The following is a 21,236-nucleotide window of genomic DNA, read 5'->3' on the forward strand; positions in this document are numbered from 1 at the left end:
AAGCTACTTGGTATAAAGCTCATTTGTGTAGTTTTGAGAAATAAATATGGTTTATGGGTCCTCCTCTGTTTTATTACAGAGGTGTTGTAGATTTTATCCTCTGATTTAAAAAATCAACCACAAACTTAGGACAGCTCGTCTACTGGTGCCCCACCGCACACATGAGGCGCCCTGTTGTTATTTTACCACCCTTATGTCTTTGTCATCTCTTTACACAGAATAAAATATTTTTTTCCCCTGTAAATTAATTTAAGTCACACATGGCATTAGAAATACACGCTCAAAAATTCATAAAACTCAGTCTCGTGAATCCCGCCCCTCAATGACGACGACGACCGGAAGTTGTCAGGTAGAATGCCGGAAATTCTAATCCTTGACTATCGAATATTTGGCTTTTGGTCTCTTTAAACAACGACAGATCACCTTTCGGTGGATTCCAGTTTTGATTTAAACGGGGGTACCTGTCTTTTCTTTCAAATAGCCTAAAGTTGGGCTTGAAGGTGTCACAGACACCGAGTATTGTCTAAACTGTAGTCGGGCCCGAGTCTGGGCTAGCATTAGCCTAGCTATCACAAAGTCCTGCTAGCAAGTTTTAGCTTTTGTCAGGCGTCACTGCAGTTGGCTTTGAAGTCCGCTGTTTAAACTGCAGCGTATTAGTAAGAACATAAAACAACCAACACCATGGCTGTTGTTAACGAAGGTGCCCTGAAGAAAATGCTGAAGGTAAGCTCACTCCTCGACAGTTTCGGTCATGTTAGCTGTTAGCTAAGGTAGGCGATACCAAACATGACAACACAAGCCAGTTGACATTTCCTGATTTGAATTTTTGACTAATAAGGGACCATTAATCCTCATTTAAAGCGTAATTTGTTATACTTTGGACGCGAAATTGATACATTTATCTGATATCCCCCATATGTATTAAAACCTGGGGTTATGGGAGACAAAGTAGAATTAACACGCTAACTTCAACACGTTACTCTAAGGGTTTCATATCATGTTATATAAATATATGACTATTTTACTGTTTGTAACACAAAATTCCCTTTGTACTCGCAAAAGAACTTAGAGCTGACGCTCATTTTTTCAGACTTCTGTGCATTAAAACGCAGTTTACTGGTGTATGTGTTCATTTGCATATTGTAAACAACGAGCCTCTCCTTGTGAAAACACTTCTTTAGTATTCAAAGATTAAATTTAAGGCGAGGCTCCATACTTGGTCCTCGGTATAAAAGTATGTTTAATAGGCCTGTCAAATTATTATAATTTTAATTCAGGATTCCCAGTTAACCCTTTACAGGGCACTCATTGAAATAGAATATTATTGGTGGACATCTCAATACTTTTTTGTATAGGGCTGCTACTATATCACAATTTTCCAGTCTAACTAGTACTTATACTTGGTATACCAAGCACATATATGAGTACTTGGTAATACTAACACTGGTGTTAAAATTATTTTGGAAGTTTGTTTTATTTTTATAGATGTTATTCATCCCTGCTCTAGACAATATATCAGTGCATTGTTGTCATTATCCTCTACGTTTTCATCCTCAGTTGATGTTAAAATATCAACAAACTGCAGACATTGCTCCAGCTTTGACTATATACTCACATACCGATTACAGTTTTTACGGTGTTTGATGAGTATGAGTACTTAAGAAATTCTTAATGATTATGGTTTAAAAACCTATTAAGTGTATGCGTATTGAGATAGAAATAATGGAAAATTAAGACATATGGAGTCTAATAACTTTTTACTTTCACATTCAGAAGTTATTTAAATAAAAAAAAAAATCATTTTACAAGACATGGTGAGGTTGTCTTTAGATTTTTAGGCAAGACATACTGTATAAGTAACGGTGGTACCACCCATTTCATCTTAGTATTCCAACTGGATGCTTATAGTAAATACAAATATGGTATAACTTTTTAGCAGTGATTAGGCTCACAATAAAAATAAACACTGATTTATGCCATTAAAGTATAATAAATCTATTACACTCTTGTAAACCTGACTAAAATCACATTTCAATATTCATACAACCTAGTTTCTTTCATTATTCAATCAGAGAAAGTAAAAAACATGACAAACTAAACCATGAAAAACTCAATTAACATATTGTTGAGAGAAAAAAAAAAGACAAATGTCTAAATTAATTTCAACATTAAAAAGAGAAACTGATACAAACCACACACATAGTAAAACTGTTAATAGGTTTAAAACTGAACAAAAATCACCTGTTTTGCTATTTATATCTTGGAAATTTTTATAAATTAGTACAGTTTACCACTAGAGCACTCTTTATTTTTTACAAACCTTTGGCAACATTTGACTACACTATAGAGTACTATTCTCTTACATTATAATGGGTTATTCATCAATAAAATAGTATGGCTTTCTTGATGAGCTGGCCATAAGTTTAAATAAAGACACAGTTTCACACCCTTAAACAGGCCTATGTCCAATGACTCCTCCATTTTTCACGCTAAAATTTCAGTTACTGCTTGAAATCCTATGCCAAACAAAATCTTGCACATTTAGAGTAATTACTACTATTCACCTCTATAATGTGTGAATTAATCGACGTATCATTGTTGGTTATGATTTTAGTGGCATTTTTTTAGTACCAAAAGAGACAAGGAACTGAATTTTTCCAGTTGTGGAGGAAACAGGAAGTCAGTGACGCTCTCTGCCACTGCTGATTGGTCAGATGCTGTGATGTCCCTTTCCATGATGTTGACTGATCTCCACTGATTTCACAAGTATCACAAAGAGTTGGGGGAGGCCACATAGGAAATGGACTTTATGATTCCTTGCCCCATAAAGGGTTAATAAAGATTATTTGCACCTTTTTGTCACATTAAAAAAAAAAACAACAATTTTGCATGTAGAACTGTTTTTGTTTTTATTTTGGATTTTTGAGCGGTCTTAAACTAAAGGTTATTGACTTCCTGTTTTGCTACAGACCTACTTTTATTAAAATACAGATTTAAAGTTACATCAAATATTGTTTTATGAACTTAACCAAAGAAAAGAGAACTTGTTATGGATTGAAAGGGAACTTGTTTTGAATTAAAACAGAAATAAGGGAACATTAAATGGTGACATGCAGGGACAGATGGCTTTTGACTTGTACACTCGAATGTCGGTGAGTATTTTTTTTAAAGAGAAATGAGACATTGGGGGCAGTGATGTACTTATTTAATGCCACTGTGACTGCAGGGAGGCGCTGCAGTTGTATAACCAAAGATGAATTGAATAATTTAGCAAGTCATTTATTAAAATCTTAAAAAATGCACCAATTATCAGCCTTAATTAATTGCCATTAATGTTGGGCCCTAGTATTTAAACAGACGATACAAGTGTCTAAGATTGTTTTGAACATTTTATTTTCATGCTCCTGATCTTTTGTTCCCTGCTCTTTTCTTATTATTCAGCAATACAAATACAGAGACCTGACTGTCCGTGAGATAACCAATGTCATCTCCCAGTACAAGGATCTGAAGCCAGTTATGGATGCTTACGGTAAACTTAACTTATCAAACTCAGATCTTATTTTTGTCTTAATTATATGTAGTTGTTTTATTTTGTTAGAAGATAGAATATATGGAAATGCTGTTTGACATTGGATCTTTTTTGTATTTCAGTATTTAATGATGGCTCCACAAGGGACCTGATGAGCCTGACAGGAACCGTGCCAGTGAGCTACAGAGGTAAATTAAGTTTAGTTTGCTTTCTGAGAATACAGCTGGTCCCTAAAACATTTATTATCACATTTGGAATCAGGAAACTGGACAATAAATCTCAGCTTCTGTGTAGTCTAGCTTACTTTTTCACCTACTCCTCCTCTCTCCTTAATCGTGTGAACAGCTCATGGAGGTGATTTTGTGACCTTTTAAACCACCACACATCGACTATAGGGTTTGTAAAATCTTTGCCAAATGGCAGATGCCTCTTTTGTGATGCAGTGTATATACAAATCTGCCTCTAAAAATAAAAAAGGTAATTTCAGTACACATATGTGAGCCTTCAAACAAGCTAGATGGCTTATTGTGTTTCTTTGTACCTTGATTTGCCACTTAATCTAGTATTCTGAGATCTTGGCTTCAACGTCCTCCATGAGAAAAGATTGTCATGTAACAGAAGAGGCTGAACATTTAAGTCTAAGCCAAAGACGTGGATTTTCTTCCTTAATATCAAAGCTTGGTTTAAGAGTTTTCTAAGATGATAAACATATAAGATATACATAAAGTTTTTTTTTTATTACGATTTCTAATGTACATTGATGAGACAGATGTGACTATAAATGTTTGTGTATTTATTTCCTACAGGCAATGTTTACAACATCCCAGTATGCCTGTGGTTGCTGGACACATATCCCTACAACCCTCCCATTTGTTTTGTCAAACCTACAAGTGCCATGATGATCAAAACAGGCAAGCACATCGATGCCAACGGCAAAATCTACCTGCCTTATCTACATGAGTGGAAGCATGTAAGTATTATAAACAGGGTTTTCTTGGAGGGAAGGGGGAACACGGCGCTACTGAAATGTGCAAAAAGAAAAGAAAGATTTAAGTTAAAATGTATGACAAAAATAATTTATAGTGTCTCTTAGCTTATTCAGATACAAAAGTTTATAGCAATGACTGCATCACTAATGTGTGATGAAACCAATATACATCGTGGTTCCCTGATATACTGGAAATGTGTATTGCTACTCATTGTTCAGTGCAAAATGGTGCTTTAACAAGGGGAAAAACTGCCTTGAGCTAATATTTGATCAGTGACCTGTCAGAAACTATTTTGAAAAACACTCTATTTGTTTTCTTGGATAATAAAACTCACCCCTCCCCACTTGTCTTGCAGCCTCAGTCAGACCTGTATGGTCTGATTCAGGTAATGATTGTGGTTTTTGGAGAGGAACCTCCTGTGTTTTCTCGTCCCACCACCCAAGCCTCCTACCAAGCTTTCCAACCAGCTGGACCTCCTAATCGTGAGTGACATAAATTTGTCCAAGAAACAGCGTAATCTTAGTGTCAGTGGTATATCTATTACAGTTGGTGTTTATGGGGAATATGTCTGTTTCACTGCTGTAGTTGTTGGCTTGAGCACTAGATGGAGCTCATTTACCATTGCAGCACACCATGGAGAAATGAAAATGCATGTCTATGTGGTAATAAATGAGAATATTTTGACCTGTATGTTTAACCATCTCTCTGTACCTCAGCTTCATACATGCCTGGCATGCCTGCAGTGTCACCATATGGTCCAAATCCTAACCCAGGGTAAGATGTTTATCAAGCTTAAGCACATAGGGCAAAATTTCCTGGCATGTTTGTTTTGTGGTTTCTTTAGCAGCTTATCGCAGAGAAGAACATTTATAAGTAAAACACTACACTGCTGGTTCTTTCACAGCTTAAGCAAGACATTTAAGACAGGTCTCATTTTTTTGATGATGGAAAATATAAAGAATTTGCTCTTTGATGAACCTTTGAATATTTGCAGAGGCTATCCAGGATACCAATACCCAGGGGGCAACTCTTATCCAGCCACTGCTGGGCCTGCACACTACCCCGGCCAGACTCCAGTTTCCACAGTGGGTATGTAAAGCATTTAGTATCCAGGTTACTTTTTGCTTCATTCTTTTGCCTGCTTTTAACATTTTTTGTCTTAATATTGCAAGAAGCTTTCCCTTTAGACAAAAGTTTGGTTCACCTTTGAAAATACAACACATTTCCTTCCTTATGTGGTCTTTAGTTAACCCTGAGTTAAGACACCTGACCTTTTGACTCAAACTCTCTCACCCTCTCTGTGACTTCTGTGGCGCGCTGAGCTGCCACTGAAAGGTCGTTAGTGTAACCAGAGTGGGGAGCATTAAAGGTTAAAGGGTAGGATGGACTTGAAGGGAAGTGAAGAGTCCCCCTTCGTCAGTCCTCACAGCCTGCGCCTCAGAAGCACACTGGGCTATATTTAAGATGGAAACAGTAACTCCACACAAAGACACACCTAAGATCAGGGGACCTATATGCTATCTGCCCAACATCAGTTAACACCAAATGAACCAGCATGCAGGGGGACCTTTGGCTGTCCTCTATATTTAGTAAAGCAGGAAAAAAGGTTTAGCTGTAGACTACTCAGATCTCAAAGCAGAATCAACTCTGACATTTGTGGTGCTGACTCCAGACTACACATGAGGTGCTCTTCACTCTGAAGAAACCAATCAGAAACTGATCAGCTATTTAGGCTTTAGCTTGTGATTGTTTTTTATTGACTGATATGTGTGATACTAAATGTTTGATTTATGAATAGTCCTTTATTCTACAACCTTGTTTCCTGAAAAAGGTGGGGCATTTTTGTAAAATTTACACAACAAGAATGCACAGAAATTCAATACATTGAAACCACATAATTAACTGAAATGATCCCAAAAAACAACCTTACAAATGTGGATCTGCTAACTTTCATTTTAATGAATGGCAGTGTCGTGCTTTTAACATGGGCTCCAGTTACATATAATACGAGCAAATGTTATCAGGTAAATTGTTTCCTAACATGACGGAAATTCAGCGGCGTATCCTGGGCCATGCATGACAGGTCTTTAAGTTCTTTATCTCTCTAGAGATTGCTGTGACTGTAGGCATATTAGTTTTAGTGTATTCAGTGCATCTGTTCCATTTAATATACTTCAGGAAGGCCTAATGGGAACATCTAGATTTTGATCAATCATCAACATGGAATCAAAGTTTGGTAATTCACTCATCCCTATTTTACCTCTTCCTCTTCAGGCCAGAGCAGAGATGGCACCATTGGTGAGGACACAATCCGGGCATCTCTCATATCAGCTGTGAGTGACAAGCTTCGCTGGAGGATGAAGGAGGAGATGGACAGAGCTCAGGCAGAGCTGGATGCCCTGAAGAGAACAGAGGAGGACTTAAAGAAAGGGCATCAGAAACTGGAGGAGATGGTCTCAAGACTAGACCAGGAAGTGGTGAGAAACCCTGTCATGTTACCTTTTTTTTTTTTTTTTTGTAATTTTTTCTGTTTTTTTCTGTTTTTCAGTAACGCTGATATGGTTGTTAACTTTCTGTGCACCCCAGGCCGAGGTTGACAGGAACATCGAGCTGCTGAAAAGGAAAGATGAGGAGCTGAGCGAGGCCTTGGAGAAGATGGAGAACCAATCAGAGAATAATGACATTGATGATGTCATTGTGCCCACGGCTCCACTCTACAAACAGATCCTGAACCTTTATGCTGAAGAAAATGCAATCGAGGACACTATCTTTTACCTGGGGGAGGCACTTCGTAGAGGCGTCATAGACCTGGAGGTTTTTCTAAAGGTGACTATGTCATTAACTAAGGCACTTACTCCTGAATGCATCACTCATGAACTAAGGCTAGTGGTGCCTCTTTATCAGCTGTTCTCCCTCCTTTTGTCATAAACATACTTTTACTGGTTAAGTTGAGATGACAGAGACTCAATTGGGGGTGACAACTGATCAGCAAGTAGTAACGTTCTATTCACAGAACAAGCTAGTTCCAAGTTCTTTTTTTATGTGAACAACAAAAGTCAGCTGCCTTACTGAACTGAGCCAAATGATCCAGATCCCTATAAAGAAACAACAATTCCCATCACTATGAGCAAGGCTGAGCTTGACTCCACTGTTTGCTTACTGGCAGACTACCACAGATGATGTCAGTTAACAGGCAGGTGTTCAATGCATGCCTGACTCTTTCTCTCTTCTCTTACAGCATGTACGTCTTCAGTCCAGGAAACAGTTCCAGCTTCGAGCCCTCATGCAGAAAGCCCGCAAGACAGCCGGCCTTAGTGACCTCTACTGACCCACACTAACTACCTGAAATCACTAAACATCTTCATCTTCTCGTTGTCTCTTCTTCATCTTATATCCCCTTTCTTATCTTCTTCTATTTCAAAGAACTGCCCTCCTTTGCAATCTCTATAGACAGAGATTTGAACAGCAAATCCCGGGACTCACAATGATGCAACATCACGAGTCAGACTGTCTTGTCTAGGACAGAGATGAAAATTCTGTTCGGACATGATTTATATTTTAATATGAGCAAAAAGTTTGAAAACATGAATCAACAGTTATGGCCCATTTGCAACACACATTTAACCCGAAGTTATCAGATCCCAAACCATCAATTTTTCAATACTTTTTGATACCATGTGTTTAAAACTATACATTGTTATTTAACTAGCAGTTGTATTTAAAGTTCCCAAGCTTGTTAAAGAAAAAGACAAATATTCAACCATGCTTGACCCCATAGAGATGGAGCACTGTTTAAACTGCACAAATACATTAGCAACAGTAAACGATGTGCGAACTAGAGAGTATGCAGGATTTATCTTGCTATTTTTGTTGCTTTTTTGCTGCTTACAAAACAGAAATGATCCAATATTTGAGGCCTCTTATTTACATTGCCATGGTTTCAAAGTAGATAATGGTGTTTGATATGTATGTTGTACAAAGAAAACAAAATTTCTACATTTTGAGAAAGCTTTAAAAATAGACTCACACTTAGGTTGCCATTATTGCCATTGCTTTAAGACTTTTTAATTCAGTAAGGGGGATGCTATTTTGATGTAGACCATGGTGAGTACAATCATAAAGATGTACGAAGAACAATGTAGCCATTTGACATCACTACCAAGAATGCATTGAACAATAATAGCAGCCTACATGAAGTCTATGGTGTTTACTTTGTACAATATTGCATATAAAAGGAACTGATGTTAATCCAGTAAGGTCAGTATGTGGTGTGCAGGATTCCTGTTAAAAATGTGTGGAATCATGACAACCCTATGCACATGCCATTTTGCTAAAGGTACGGTTGGATTCAGTTCTTTGTGGCTTGCTAACTGTGTGTTATTGTGTTGAAACATGCAGAAAATCCCATAGGTTCTTTTGGCAATGCGTTTGCCACACAAAGTCATTTGGCTAGTAAGCACAAATTTTTAGGGGCTCGTAGAAAGGGGGGCCCACATGTCTAACCCCTGTCATAATGAGAAGGCTAAGCTATGATTTAAATACCTAGGATCACCTTACAGAACAGACATTCAGTGTTTCATGAGCTGCGGGTCGAGTTCAGTTGCCATTGAGTCACAATTGAGTATGTAAATGGGCTTTATTTTCTTTTAGCTCCACTTATGCGTGCCCTCACTATGTCTTTTGTGTGTTGCGTCACAATGGTGTGAATGAGCATTGTATGTCCACCCTCCAGTCTGACTGCATTAACCAGTCAGTCATGTGCAGCATCGGCTTACTCTGTACAGTGTCTGAGCTGGATAACTCTTTTGCTTTATTTAAAGGTATAATAGTGCTGTTCTAATTCTTCATTTCTTTTTTCTTTGAGCTGTCCTCTAACTCTCAGTCTGAAACGTGGGAAAAGTTGTGTATACAGTTTGAGTTATGGAGGGTACAAAACATAAAGAGGTATTGTGCTAATCAAGAAGTTAACTTATGTTAAGGTTGCAAACAGGTGTCATTTAAATTAGCCTTTTACTAAATGCACTTTGAATTGTATAATAGATTATCTACTGTTTTTTTTTTCTCTTTTTCCAACTCAACCATAGACCACCTGTTCTTTTATATATCTGTAGATTTATGTAAATCAGAAAAAATAAAAGAAATCTGATTTAATGGGCTTTCTCTGTGGGATCATTTATAACACCAGTGGTCAGTCAAGATTGTTTGTATTACCACTGTAAGCAGTGATTTATCTTCATCACACAGAGAGACTACATGGTCAAGTGAATGAAAACCTGCCCCCGGCACGTGATGACCCATCGTTGTGCACTCAGAGCAGCTGACTCAGCTGCCTTGTTGACATACAAACAGTGCATTTTGCTAGGTAGGATGACAAACACAGAAAAGGACAAAGAACATGTTTTTTTCACTATCCTGGCAGATTTATTTGATGTTACAGCAAATAAAAATCAATATCCAGCTGCCATGACAGGTACAGATCTTTAGTGAGTCAGGTGGTTACTAGACCTAATGTTGTAACATTAATACATATATAGTTCTCAACAGTATTAACAGTTATAAATAATACTCTCTTTTACTGTTACGATGTTTCCAGAGTCAGGTGAGGCTAAATAAATACAAAAACCCTTTAAGGGTGCACTAACGGGTAACACCATCTTCAGGATTGTTACCTTTCATTTTGCAGATCTGATTGGTCATAAATAAAGCTGACTCTTTCCCATTGGATCTCTGTTATCTCTTAATTTCACCACTTAAATTCTCTGAAATGTTACCTGTTGCTTCCCAAACCTTGCCTTTTCAGTAGTTTATTTCTGTCAGTGCACTTGTGGTTAGGATGTTTTTACAAAAGGCTTCAATGCCAACCGATAGACACAGCATTGCTTTTCTCGGACAATAAGGTACTTTGGTATCACAGGTTTTTGGCCATGTGATATGCAGCAGAGTTGTTATGGCTGTGGGTTTGATAGGAAGCCCTCCTCATAGAATGGAATGTCTCCATTATAATCCAAATAAAACAAATAAACAGAGATTACCAAGTGGAAAAATACAACCGGGAACAATCACAGAACACAGGAGCTACAGACAGGGAGTGTACAGAAGAAGCAGCAACAGTAACATACAGTACATTGAGTATCTACGCTCAATATGCTAAGGCTTTCTTGAGTGGACAGGACAAGTAGGTGATGCCTCTCTCCAACACAGAATAAAGGTTAACGGTGAGATGTGTTTCTGAGAATTCAGTCATGGAGGGAGGAGGACAGGTAGGAGCCAGCAAAAGGAAATCTACACCTATCAGTGAATATCTGAAAGAAAACGTGAGCTTTTAGCCCCCTTTTAGATACACTGAGGTTTTATTCCCCAATGCTGTAAGGGACACGAGGACGTACAGTGAAGGGAGTCGACCGCAGTTTGGTGTGGTTTCAGCATGAGGATTCAGAGCAGGGCTCTTCACAGGGTGAGCTCCTTCTGCACGCCCCACAGGGTCTCAGCACTCTTCTGCACCTGCTTCTCCTCATCTGGCTTGAGTGTCATGTGGATCACATCTGTGAGGCCGCTGTTACCCAGGACGCAAGGGACGCTCAGGAACACCTCATCCTTGACTCCATGCATGCCCTACACAATGATGAAAGAACAAAATGTGTGGGTTTTTGGTATATATGGAGAAATCAAAGTGTTATACAATAATGTGGCTCTCATTCTGCTCACCTGGACCAATGTGGACACTGGGTGCACTTTGTGGAGGTTCTTCATGATGCTTTCCACCAGGTCAGCCACAGACATACCGATGGCCCAGGAAGTGTAACCCTTCAGCTTGATAACCTCATAGGCTCTGCAGTTTACACATACAAAGCACACTACTTGACTTTCAGGGCAGATTTTAAGACCAAAACAAACGCAACTCCTCCTTCATCCCCCCTCCTCTCCCTTACAGTTTTTGTGTTCATATTTGAGAGATGATGATTGGCATAATACTGATAAATATCTCAAATAGGGATGCTATGACTGGATTCAAGCACTAATTTGCATGTTAAAGTTCAGTTATCTGTTTCTGTTTATCCTTTTTTGGCAAAAGAAAGTATTTGACTGGTTTTGGAAAGTGTGTTGTTTCTCCTTCAGTTATCTAGAATAACTGTCCGAGTGAGCTGCCTCTTGTAGCTCATGGGGGCAAAGCTATCAATTGATGAGGAAAGGGGTACAAATGCAATAAAATGAAGATTGCATGAATCATGTTGAGCTAATGGCCACATAAACTACAGGAAGCATTTCGGTATGAATCTTTTCAATTTAATCAATTATCCTTGATCATAAATGTGTCAAATTTTAGTGACAAAAAATTACTTGAAATCAATTCACAAATCAGTGAGGTCCAAATGTTTTAATTGTGGTTAGATACCCACTGTTATAGAGTTGCATTAATTTTGAGCTGCAGCAACCACGCTCATAATGACGCCAACATAGACAGAAGTCACATTGTTGTTCACCACCTGATATAACCATAAACTCAGGTGAGTTTGCATCAAATTTGTTCCTAAAGGAAGATGTAGATTATGCACAAATAGAGAGCTTTAAAGGTGTTCGGGTTTTATCGTGCATCATACAATGGTTAACTTGTTAGCAAGGTAAAGAGAAAGGAGGTCCACAGTAACTGGCAGAAGGGGGAGATGTCACCTTCTACCATAGCAGACAAGCACCTGTCAAAATGGGACAAATACTGACAGAACTATAACCATACCACGACTTAAATGTTCATGTACTGAATGTGAACACAGAGCTGAAACAATAAACCCAGAGGGAGTTTGACATTACTCCCTTTAAGAAAAATAAATGCTCTAAAAAAGTATTAACTTAGTATATTTTGTCTATATTAATGCCTACTGTGTTTCTTATTAATATTCTTTAGGTAAAAAAAGCTTTCTCAGTTAAAGAGAAAATCAAACTGTTATACTGCCTCTATTTTGTAATATGTGTCCATGCCCTTTTTAATTTTCACTGATGTCCCTCATCTAGCTTCTCTACAGATCTCTTCATATTGAGAATTGGGCTTTCAGAGGCCAAAAACTGATAAATAATGTTTCAGAGAAGTTTATATCCATCTTTCAGCAATCTCTTTTGTGCAAACTTGCAGTGTGCACACTGAGTAAATAAATCAGGTTTATGTAAGTAAACTAAAGACGACAGCAGTGAATTATACAAGTTCTGGGCATGTACAAACCAGTTTAGTCAAGATGTGTTTAAAAATAAAGAAAAACATTAACAATCTGAAGAAATGGCTAAGATGACTATATAATAAGCCTTTTCAGCAGAATAAAAAACAATCAGCATTTCTGTACTTTCTTCTGTTGACACTGCCATTGTCTATGTTAACGCTGGTCTCACCACACTTGTGAAATATTCTATTTGTGCCTCACTCTTTGGAAACTTGTGTGATAAATCAGCTATTGTGTTGCACATGGTTGACCTCCTTTAACACCCAGCTATTGCAAAGCAAGTCAAGTTAAATAAATGATACAACACAATATCAATGTTGACAGAAAAACTGTAACTTGCCAAGGAATGACTCAACTTCCTGTTGCAAAATCCAGCAACAGGTAAAGCTGCAAAAGCAGCAATGCAGATTAGCTAAGATGGACAGGTTTTTCCTTAAATAAATGAATACCTGGTGTGAAAGTGAGGTCTACAGTAAAGGATTACGTTACAGGGAGCAGAATGGCTTTTGTTTGTATAAAGGCTGCCAGGCTGTAGTGAACTCTTAACACAGTAGTCTACTGTGTAGCCGCCTCTGCTTGCCTTTTGGCTCACGGCCATGGCCAAATTCCTCACCAGGGCTCGTCACAGACACTGAATTCAAACGTGCCTGTTGGGATTTTTCAATCATGTTAACAGGTAGCTGTGAGCGTAGGCTATTAAACCTGTTAAATCCATTCCAATAAAACCAAGTATGGCTCCCAAGTCAGCGCTGGACAAACGGGCTTTATGTTTGCATAGCTAATTGATTTCTTAATTTAACTGATGAATATAAGAGAGAAACTGGGGTTCAGGGATTTATTTTGTCTAATAAAAGAGTGGAGCAGTTGAAAATAATAACTCACCCATCAACAACCAACTTATGGACCTCCTTCCAGTTCTCACTGTCTCCTTCAGCACCCATCTGTGGGTTGAGGCCCTGCAGGGAAACTCCAGCAACGTTCACACCGCTCCACACAGGCACTATGAGAAACAGTAAAAGTCATAACTTTGATCTTTTTGAACTAATAATCTAAAACAGAGACAATTATAACAGATTTTGATATGTAGATAATGTAACTGTATTTAATGTGAAGCCCCAGACCAACAACAAGGCGCAGTGAAAGGCTAGCAGAGGTTTTATTTTTAGCACCAGCAACATACCACTGGAGTCTCCATGCTCTCCAATGATCCAGCCATGGCAGCTGGAGGGATGGAGGTGGAGCTTCTCTCCCATGAGGTGGCGGAAACGGGCAGAGTCCAGATTGGTGCCGGAGCCAATGACGCGGTGGCGAGGGAAACCGCTCAGCTTCCAGGCCACGTAGGTCAGGATGTCCACTATAAGGGCAACAATGAGAGGAGATTATTCCACATTTGTTACTGTCACATTCATCTTATTGTTTTCTCAAGTATGTCTAAACACTGTTTCAAAGAATGCCAACCTGGGTTGGAGACCACCAGCAGAATGCAGTTAGGGCTGTACTTGACAATGTTTGGGATAATGAACTTGAAGATGTTGACATTACGCTGGACCAGGTTCAGACGGCTCTCACCCTCCTGCTGGCGGGCACCAGCGGTCACCACCACCACTTTGGAGTTGGCTGTCACACTGTAGTCTGACAAAAAGAAGAGACTTTTTATGGTGAAACAGATTTTTGGTTTCTGTAAGGGTGATGTAAATTACATAAAAATATTATCTGAAAAATAAGTCAAAAGTCAAACATTGTCGGGCTTTTTTTAAATTTAGCTTCCTCACCTTTATCGGCCACAATCTTGTGTGTTTTCAGGAAGAGCGATCCATGCTGCAGGTCCATGGCCTCACCCTTCAGCTTGTCCTCCATCACATCAACCAGGGCCAGCTCATCACACAGGTCCTGTTTAAATACAGGTCATTTTGATTCACTATGTCTTCTATCTTAGATTTGATCAGTTTGGTAGAAGAGCAATAGTCAGTCAGGTTGACCTTTGTGCTACTTCTGGAGCCTCACATTGATCAAAAATGAAAAACGGCAAGATCTATCTCTTCCTTTATCTCTATTTTGCTGCATTATCAGTTCTAATAGCTGTGACCTTGTTTCACTCTGCCTTGGTTAACAGCTGGAACTGATCCAGGAACATAGTTGAGACGGGGAGAAGGCAATATAGGGTAATGATTTATCATTCATAAGAATGATTTAAGTGCATTGTCTGAGTCAGAAAGTTCTCATAAAGTGCTTTCCAACCACAGGAACTTTCCCCAGGAACTAGGAACCTTTTGGGGATCTCTGTGCTTTTTGACCCCAGGAGCCAGGGGACTAAATTTGGTTATGGGGTTCAAAGCTTACACTTGAATAGTGTAGTGAGTACTATCAGGGGATAGTGCTCCCTAAAGGCCCAGGAACTATGGCGGATGGGGCTGCAGAGCTGAACTTGTTACTTGAACTGGTTACGAGGTCAACAACTGTGCCAGGAACTCTTTCACCCAGATCAGTAGCATTCTAGTGGGTAATAAACATTTCTCTCTGGCTCCAGTCAGTTTTTGAACTGAAGCCTAGCAGCAGAGAGACAAAACATCTTTAACAACCCTGACCATGACCAGTTCCCTGATTTGGTCAAGCTTTAGATAACCTTGATGTCTGAAAATCTACACAGACATTTCATGAGATTATGACTGGGGCTGTCAATAGATAACATTTTTTAATCACGATTGATCTCAAAGTTTCTGTAGTTAATCACGATCAATGGCACCGTTGTTACTGCATTTAAAAATTCCATTATTTTGCATTCAGATCTGTTCGTGTGTCATTTTATGTTTTCCTGCTGCCTTTAAACTAAGGGTGATTGACTTCCTGATTCGATTCGGACCTGCTTTTATAGGTAGATTGAAGGTCTTAACATGAACTTAACAATGGAAAAAGGAACTTGTTGTGGATTTTAAAGGAAATGAATGAACAGCAAAAAGCTAATTGTTTGATTATACAACATTCAGATGACTTTTGACTTGTCCACTGAGCTGTCTGTGAAGATTTTAAAGTGAAATGAGACATTAAAGAGTAGTGGCAGGCTTAATTTAAACCACTGTGGCTGCAGGGAGATACTGATGCAGCTTCATCAAAGTGTGTTAAACGGACAATAAAACATAAGATTAATAGCAATAACAAAACATTAGTGTAATAACTGTGTACCTTGATTACCCCAATATACTTGATTAATCTTGACAGCCCTATTTATGATTATATAATAGATAATATAGACTGTGTCTGTCCCCCAACCCACACACTTTATTACAATACATCCAAGTAAAACTTTCAAAAATAATAATAAAGCAACAAACATAGTTTCTCCTCCATTTCATTTGATCTAAAATGTTAAATGTTAGATCCTTGACATCAAAATCTTTATTAGTAAATGATCTGATAGTGCATAATATTATTGATTTACAATGTCTCCCTGACACCTGGATGTATCAGTATCTTCCAAGGACTTTAGGCCAGTTGTTTTTTAACTGGTGGGCAGGACCAAAAAGGGAGTCGCAAAGCTCTTTCCAGTGGGTTGCAGGAGTGTGGCATGAAAAAAAGGCACAAAATTTTATGTACTTAAGCCTTAAGTGGACATACAGTAAATCCATACATGTACTTTTTAGGTTTTCCTATGATGACAAGTAGCTAAATTTCAGCATTTGTCTTGAGAAGCCTGCTTATTTACCTCTTTTTCTTTGGATAACACGGCTGGTTTTCCCAAGATAAAGGGAAAATTTCTTGAGAAAGTACTAAATTATAATGCTGTCTCCAGAAAATTGAGTAAAATGAGAAATATACATGCATGTCCTTTTGTAACAATGTTTTTTAAACATTCGTTTTGTTCCGTCTCTTTGTTTGGTCTGTTTTTTTTTTCTTTAGGGTCTAAACTGCTTAATTTTTCATTGTACAGATTTTAGAAGTTGAAAATATTCAAAAGTTTTGGTTGTGATTTCCCTTAAGGAGGTGTTGGTGGGTCCTGGTTCCTGCCCAGTTGAGAAACACTGCTTTAGGGCTTGGTGGAACACACACAATAGACAACAGGAACAAGTTTGTTTCTTAAGGAAGTTCCTGGAGCTAAAAGTTCTGGGTAATTGTGGTCAAAAGTCTCCTATAGCCTGTTTGACAACAGAGTCTGGAAGCATACAGTATTAGTTGAAGACAGTTTTGTAATCTTTATCATTCCTACCACAATGAAGCAGTTGTAGTGGTACAGGGAAATATCCTACTATGTGTTTACCTTATATTTTTAGGTTTGAAAAGTCAGGGGTTTTATCAGACATCTCGAAAACCTATCAACAAGTCAGCTTTATTTCTTGTAAGTAATCACACTGTTTTATTATGATTTCATCTTTTTTCCCATTTGTCTTTATTGGTTTTTAGAGTAAAAACCATCATTTTTATAGGATGATATACAACCAACTGTTATTTTTTGTGTTAGCAAGTTTAATCCTTTCTCCAGAGAATAAAACTAAGGACTGTACTAACAGTCATTACAGTATTTTGACAGGCATTCAGCTCTTTCCTCCACCTCACATCTCTCTTTCTTACTCACCTTAAGCAGTACGCTGATGGCAGAAGCCATGCCTACCATGCCGACACCAACCACCGTCACCTTGCTCCTGCTGCCAACAGGCTCCTCCTTCATCACATGGCTGATCAGCTTCTCCTTGGTAGACGACATCTGTGGGAAAGACAGACAATAGATACTTTAATTTTCTCGTCATACATGAATGGTGCAAACATGGATTTCCCTCTTTGACTTATTTACAGTAGTGAAAGTATGCCCCTTTATTAACCTCAAAAACAAATCCTTCAAACAGCCTCAAGTTCCTGTTTCAGACTCAAGATCCACCACTCTGTCTGAAGTTCACTTCCTCAAATGTCTCTCAAGCCGCAGCTCTGCCCTACAGCGCCACTCTAGGTCTCCATAGCAACCTGTGACTAGGAGAGCACTGCAGCACAGGCCATTTCCAGATGACGTCACGGCACACTCTACCATTAATGTTTTCCTGGTTGGGCAGACAGAGCTGAGGGCTCACTTGCAGGCGTTTACATCACCAGCATGACTCGGCTGCTTCTCTGTGATGTGGAGCCAAGCACGTAGAGGAGCACCCGACAGGATTAATGCACTGTAATGCCTTCTTTGAGAGGGTACTTAAGACCTCTGCATGGTGGGTTCGCACACAATAGTAGGATATAGAAAGTGGGACAGACATACCTAACATCCTTTTATCCAATTATCTGTCACTCAGTGGTGAGCTGGAAGCTTATAATGAACCAGGACCTGACCCTGAAGTGAGCTAGATCTGTTATCTTATAGTGAAAGATTAGTGTGTGAGTTAAATACTGTTAAATATGCTGCACAAACCAGAGAAATTACAACTGTAGCATGACTGAATGAGGATTACAGGAAGGATTATTAGCTCAAAGAACTTAATGCGATATGGTTTGAAAGAGAGAGAGAAGTGTCAAACTTTGGATTAGATTAATTTCTGGGACTTAAAATAAGTAGCTAGTTCAAACAGCTGGATAACTTACACTGTGTTATGTGTGATTACATAATGGCATCCCCAAGTACATGACCACTTACTGCCCAGTCCAGTGGGGGTCTGGTGGGTGTCAGGTGTCGCTGTACAGTAACTTCCCCTTACTATTTTAGTGCCTTATATCTGCTATTTTACAAGTGGGATCTGGCAAAACCTTTAGTTCTTCTATGTAGAGTAGGTGATATGTTCATAAAGCCATTTATGTGTCCAGTTTTAGCAGCAGCATCACCCTCTTCCCTACCTGCATCCCCACGTGTCTGCATTTCCTGTACCAGACGTTCATTTCTGGCTCAGACTACTAAGTGATGGGTGGCATGCGTGCGGACTTGTGTAACACTGCGTATATTACATCAACAAAAAACATCCAATATAATACTAGAAACGGGCTCAAATCCCATCACTGCAGTGCTGTTTTACCAAAATGATAAAATGTTATATTTCTGCTTACAAAGGCTTCTATCATGCAGTTAGACAAATATATTTCATTCAATATTAATGATATCGTAGCCCATTGATTTGACAACTGAGCTACTAGTGCCACTGCAACAAGTAGGAAACCAAACTTAAGCCAACATCCTGTTGCTCATACTACACTATTTCACAAAAAAAACCCACTTCCTTTCACTAATGTAGAAATTAGATAAAGAAAACTTGCTATAGCTGATGCAGGTGTCAGCCTCTTTCATAAAAATCTTCACTACCGATATTATCTACATTGACACGCCCCTCTTAGTATCATCAAAACTGCGCATCAGGTTGGCGAGGTCCCCCTACAAACCGGTGAAGTAACTGAATTTCGAGAAAACCTGAAGTAAACAGATAATAAACAGCTCGATATCACAGTCTGAAGCGTGTTTTTTTTTACCTTGAGGGTTCAGTGAAGAAGGTTGAAACACGAAGTGGAATGTCCCTGCTCCTCCTGAGTGCAGCTTTTCCGCAGAAGTGGTGCTGTGGAGGCGGTCTTTCCCGGTATTTAAAGACAACCCTCTGCACGTACGTTACGTGCGTACATACTAATGAGGAAGGGTGGGTCTGTGGCTGCCGCGCGTGCGGCGTGTCACGTCTCCGACAGGATGCGGCAGTGAGAATCACCGCTTCATCATCTATCTCACTGCTTCTCTAATATCGAAAATTAGACCGTTTAAAGGCTTTTTTGTAAGAGACTTCAGGCGGCACAGAGTGGATCACATGATCGTTTTGTCAGCATTCAGGCAACATCAGCGGATTACAAGACTTCTTCATTGATAAACTGCCATTCAGCGAAGATAGAGAGAATGGCGGTAAATAATACTAAATAAAATAGGTCCTCGAGCGCCAAATTCTCATCTTTTCCGCATCCGAACTGCTTTGACTACCGTATACAACCTAAAAGATAAATTATAGCAATCTTACACCTTTCTAAGATTTATTTGAAGTATGTAGCATACGCTGTACATCAAAATTGATGTTAATACAGGTTATATGAATGTATGATGAAATAGTGTAACAATCCACGTGTATTGGGGATTTCCTTGTGGCTGCATGCGTGTTCTGTGACTCATTGGATGCAGCCTGAACTTGGACACTGTGCTCATGATGTGCTTCGTCTCCTATTTTGTGGGAGTTTAAACTCAGTAATAGACCTAGCCTATATGTTTCAATGTAAACCTTTTTGTCCTTTATAGTATTGGCTGCTAAAATAAAACTAACACATTATCAATATGTTTTGGACACCAAAACAAATGGTCACCCTAGACAACCATGTGGTTTCTGGCTGAAAGGTTGGTTTATTATGTCATCATTCTCCCAGACCAACTGCATTTTAGCGCCCTCTGCTGTCTTTGTTAATGTATTACAATTAAAGACATATTACTCTATGCTCTTGAACCAGGTATGTTACCTTTCTGGCGAATTCCTTTATCTGGTATTTCTGATTAAGACGACAAAAGACATAAGAATTTCACTCTAGTTGCAACATAACTTTATATTTGTACATTGTTTCTAATCAACAGATTGTTCCTCACTGGAGCCAAAAGTCATGCACCCAGCTTGTTTGGTCAAAGATACGTCAAATAGAGTACTGTTTAAATCTAGGAGCTCTTGATAATCCCCGTTCTTCTTAGGTTTGTTAAGTCATGGGATTTTTTGTGTATGTTCTTCTTGAGCAGAATTTACTGCTGACATTTAACAGGGTGTAGATTTTGAAAGAAACACCTGCAGCTTTGTGTTTTATTTTAATATTTCTGGTTGCAAATCCTTTGAGAAACAAATCCACGCTGATAAGCTCTTCCATAATGCAAATAATATTAAAACCTGAGCAAAGGTTTAGAGTAGAAATAATTTGAAAATGCATTGTGAAAGCAGAACAAAATTGATTTTGTTCCACTTTAGTAAGAGATAAATCAAAGTCACTCTAATAAATCCCCAATACCTCCAGGATTCAGATTTTTTTGTTTGTTTTGTATTTGTTTTGTTCTTTTTAAAAGTCTTCCACTGGCATTTATCCATTTTATACAAGACATAACATGGAATTAACTTTCCATTTGGTCCAGCTAATTAATTCAAGAACCATCTCTATGACACTGAAAATGAGGGAAACCTCAATGTCCTTTTGAGAATAAATAAAGGTTTGAGTGAATGCATCTCTACAATCAGCATCTTCATGATCATAACTCAAATTGCACTTTAAAGGTCATTTTAACTTATCTGGTGTAGTTTTATTGAAACAGTTTTAACTTTTCTAAAACTTCTTATTAAAATGCTTTTTTATGTTTTGTAAACACACACTTTTATGTCATTGTTCTTCTTTTTAGCTGAACTTCACTGCTCTCTAGAATAACTCCTGTTATTTTCAGTTATTTTTGTTAGCATTAAAGGGCGTCTAACCTCCCCTGCACAGTGTTTTACTGGTACTTTGATTGTCCTGAATTGTCCTTTTAATGTACAAGCAAACTGAAATGAACTAAATAAA

The 21,236-nt window shown here is 38.6% G+C and overlaps 2 protein-coding genes across 2 annotated transcripts; one reads left to right on the forward strand and one right to left on the reverse strand.

Annotated features, from left to right (window-relative positions):
- The first annotated feature begins 344 nt into the window (after positions 1-344).
- Positions 345-9,667, forward strand: tsg101a (tumor susceptibility 101a). The gene is made up of 10 exons (XM_041794535.1): positions 345-723; positions 3,442-3,529; positions 3,652-3,717; positions 4,336-4,499; positions 4,874-5,000; positions 5,235-5,292; positions 5,513-5,607; positions 6,793-6,995; positions 7,105-7,344; positions 7,757-9,667. The coding sequence occupies exons 1-10, from the start codon at positions 682-684 to the stop codon at positions 7,844-7,846; spliced, it is 1,173 nt and encodes a 390-aa protein (XP_041650469.1). The 5' UTR covers positions 345-681; the 3' UTR covers positions 7,847-9,667.
- A 247-nt stretch (positions 9,668-9,914) lies between these two features.
- On the reverse strand, positions 9,915-19,284 carry ldha (lactate dehydrogenase A4). Its single transcript, XM_041794536.1, has 8 exons — positions 19,152-19,284; positions 17,293-17,421; positions 14,498-14,615; positions 14,184-14,357; positions 13,906-14,079; positions 13,608-13,725; positions 11,224-11,347; positions 9,915-11,130 (listed from the first exon to the last, which is right to left on the reverse strand). The coding sequence occupies exons 2-8, from the start codon at positions 17,419-17,421 to the stop codon at positions 10,966-10,968; spliced, it is 1,002 nt and encodes a 333-aa protein (XP_041650470.1). The 5' UTR covers positions 19,152-19,284; the 3' UTR covers positions 9,915-10,965.
- Positions 19,285-21,236: the final 1,952 nt, after the last annotated feature.

Source organism: Cheilinus undulatus, linkage group 9 (genome assembly GCF_018320785.1).
Source record: "Cheilinus undulatus linkage group 9, ASM1832078v1, whole genome shotgun sequence".
In the NCBI taxonomy this organism is placed as follows: domain Eukaryota; kingdom Metazoa; phylum Chordata; class Actinopteri; order Labriformes; family Labridae; genus Cheilinus; species Cheilinus undulatus.

What these genes read in the sequence shown, in the direction of transcription:
- tsg101a (XM_041794535.1), top strand. Translation starts at nt 682, where the DNA reads ATGGCTGTTGTTAACGAAGGTGCCCTGAAGAAAATGCTGAAG. An exon ending in CAAGACTAGACCAGGAAGTG is followed by an intron (nt 6,996 to 7,104) that starts GTGAGAAACCCT and finishes TGTGCACCCCAG; the next exon opens with GCCGAGGTTGACAGGAACAT. An exon ending in ACCTGGAGGTTTTTCTAAAG is followed by an intron (nt 7,345 to 7,756) that starts GTGACTATGTCA and finishes CTTCTCTTACAG; the next exon opens with CATGTACGTCTTCAGTCCAG.
- ldha (XM_041794536.1), bottom strand. Translation starts at nt 17,421, where the DNA reads ATGTCGTCTACCAAGGAGAAGCTGATCAGCCATGTGATGAAGGAGGAG. An exon ending in GCTGGTGGTCTCCAACCCAG is followed by an intron (nt 14,080 to 14,183) that starts GTTGGCATTCTT and finishes TTGCCCTTATAG; the next exon opens with TGGACATCCTGACCTACGTG. An exon ending in CAGTGTCCACATTGGTCCAG is followed by an intron (nt 11,131 to 11,223) that starts GTGAGCAGAATG and finishes ATCATTGTGTAG; the next exon opens with GGCATGCATGGAGTCAAGGA.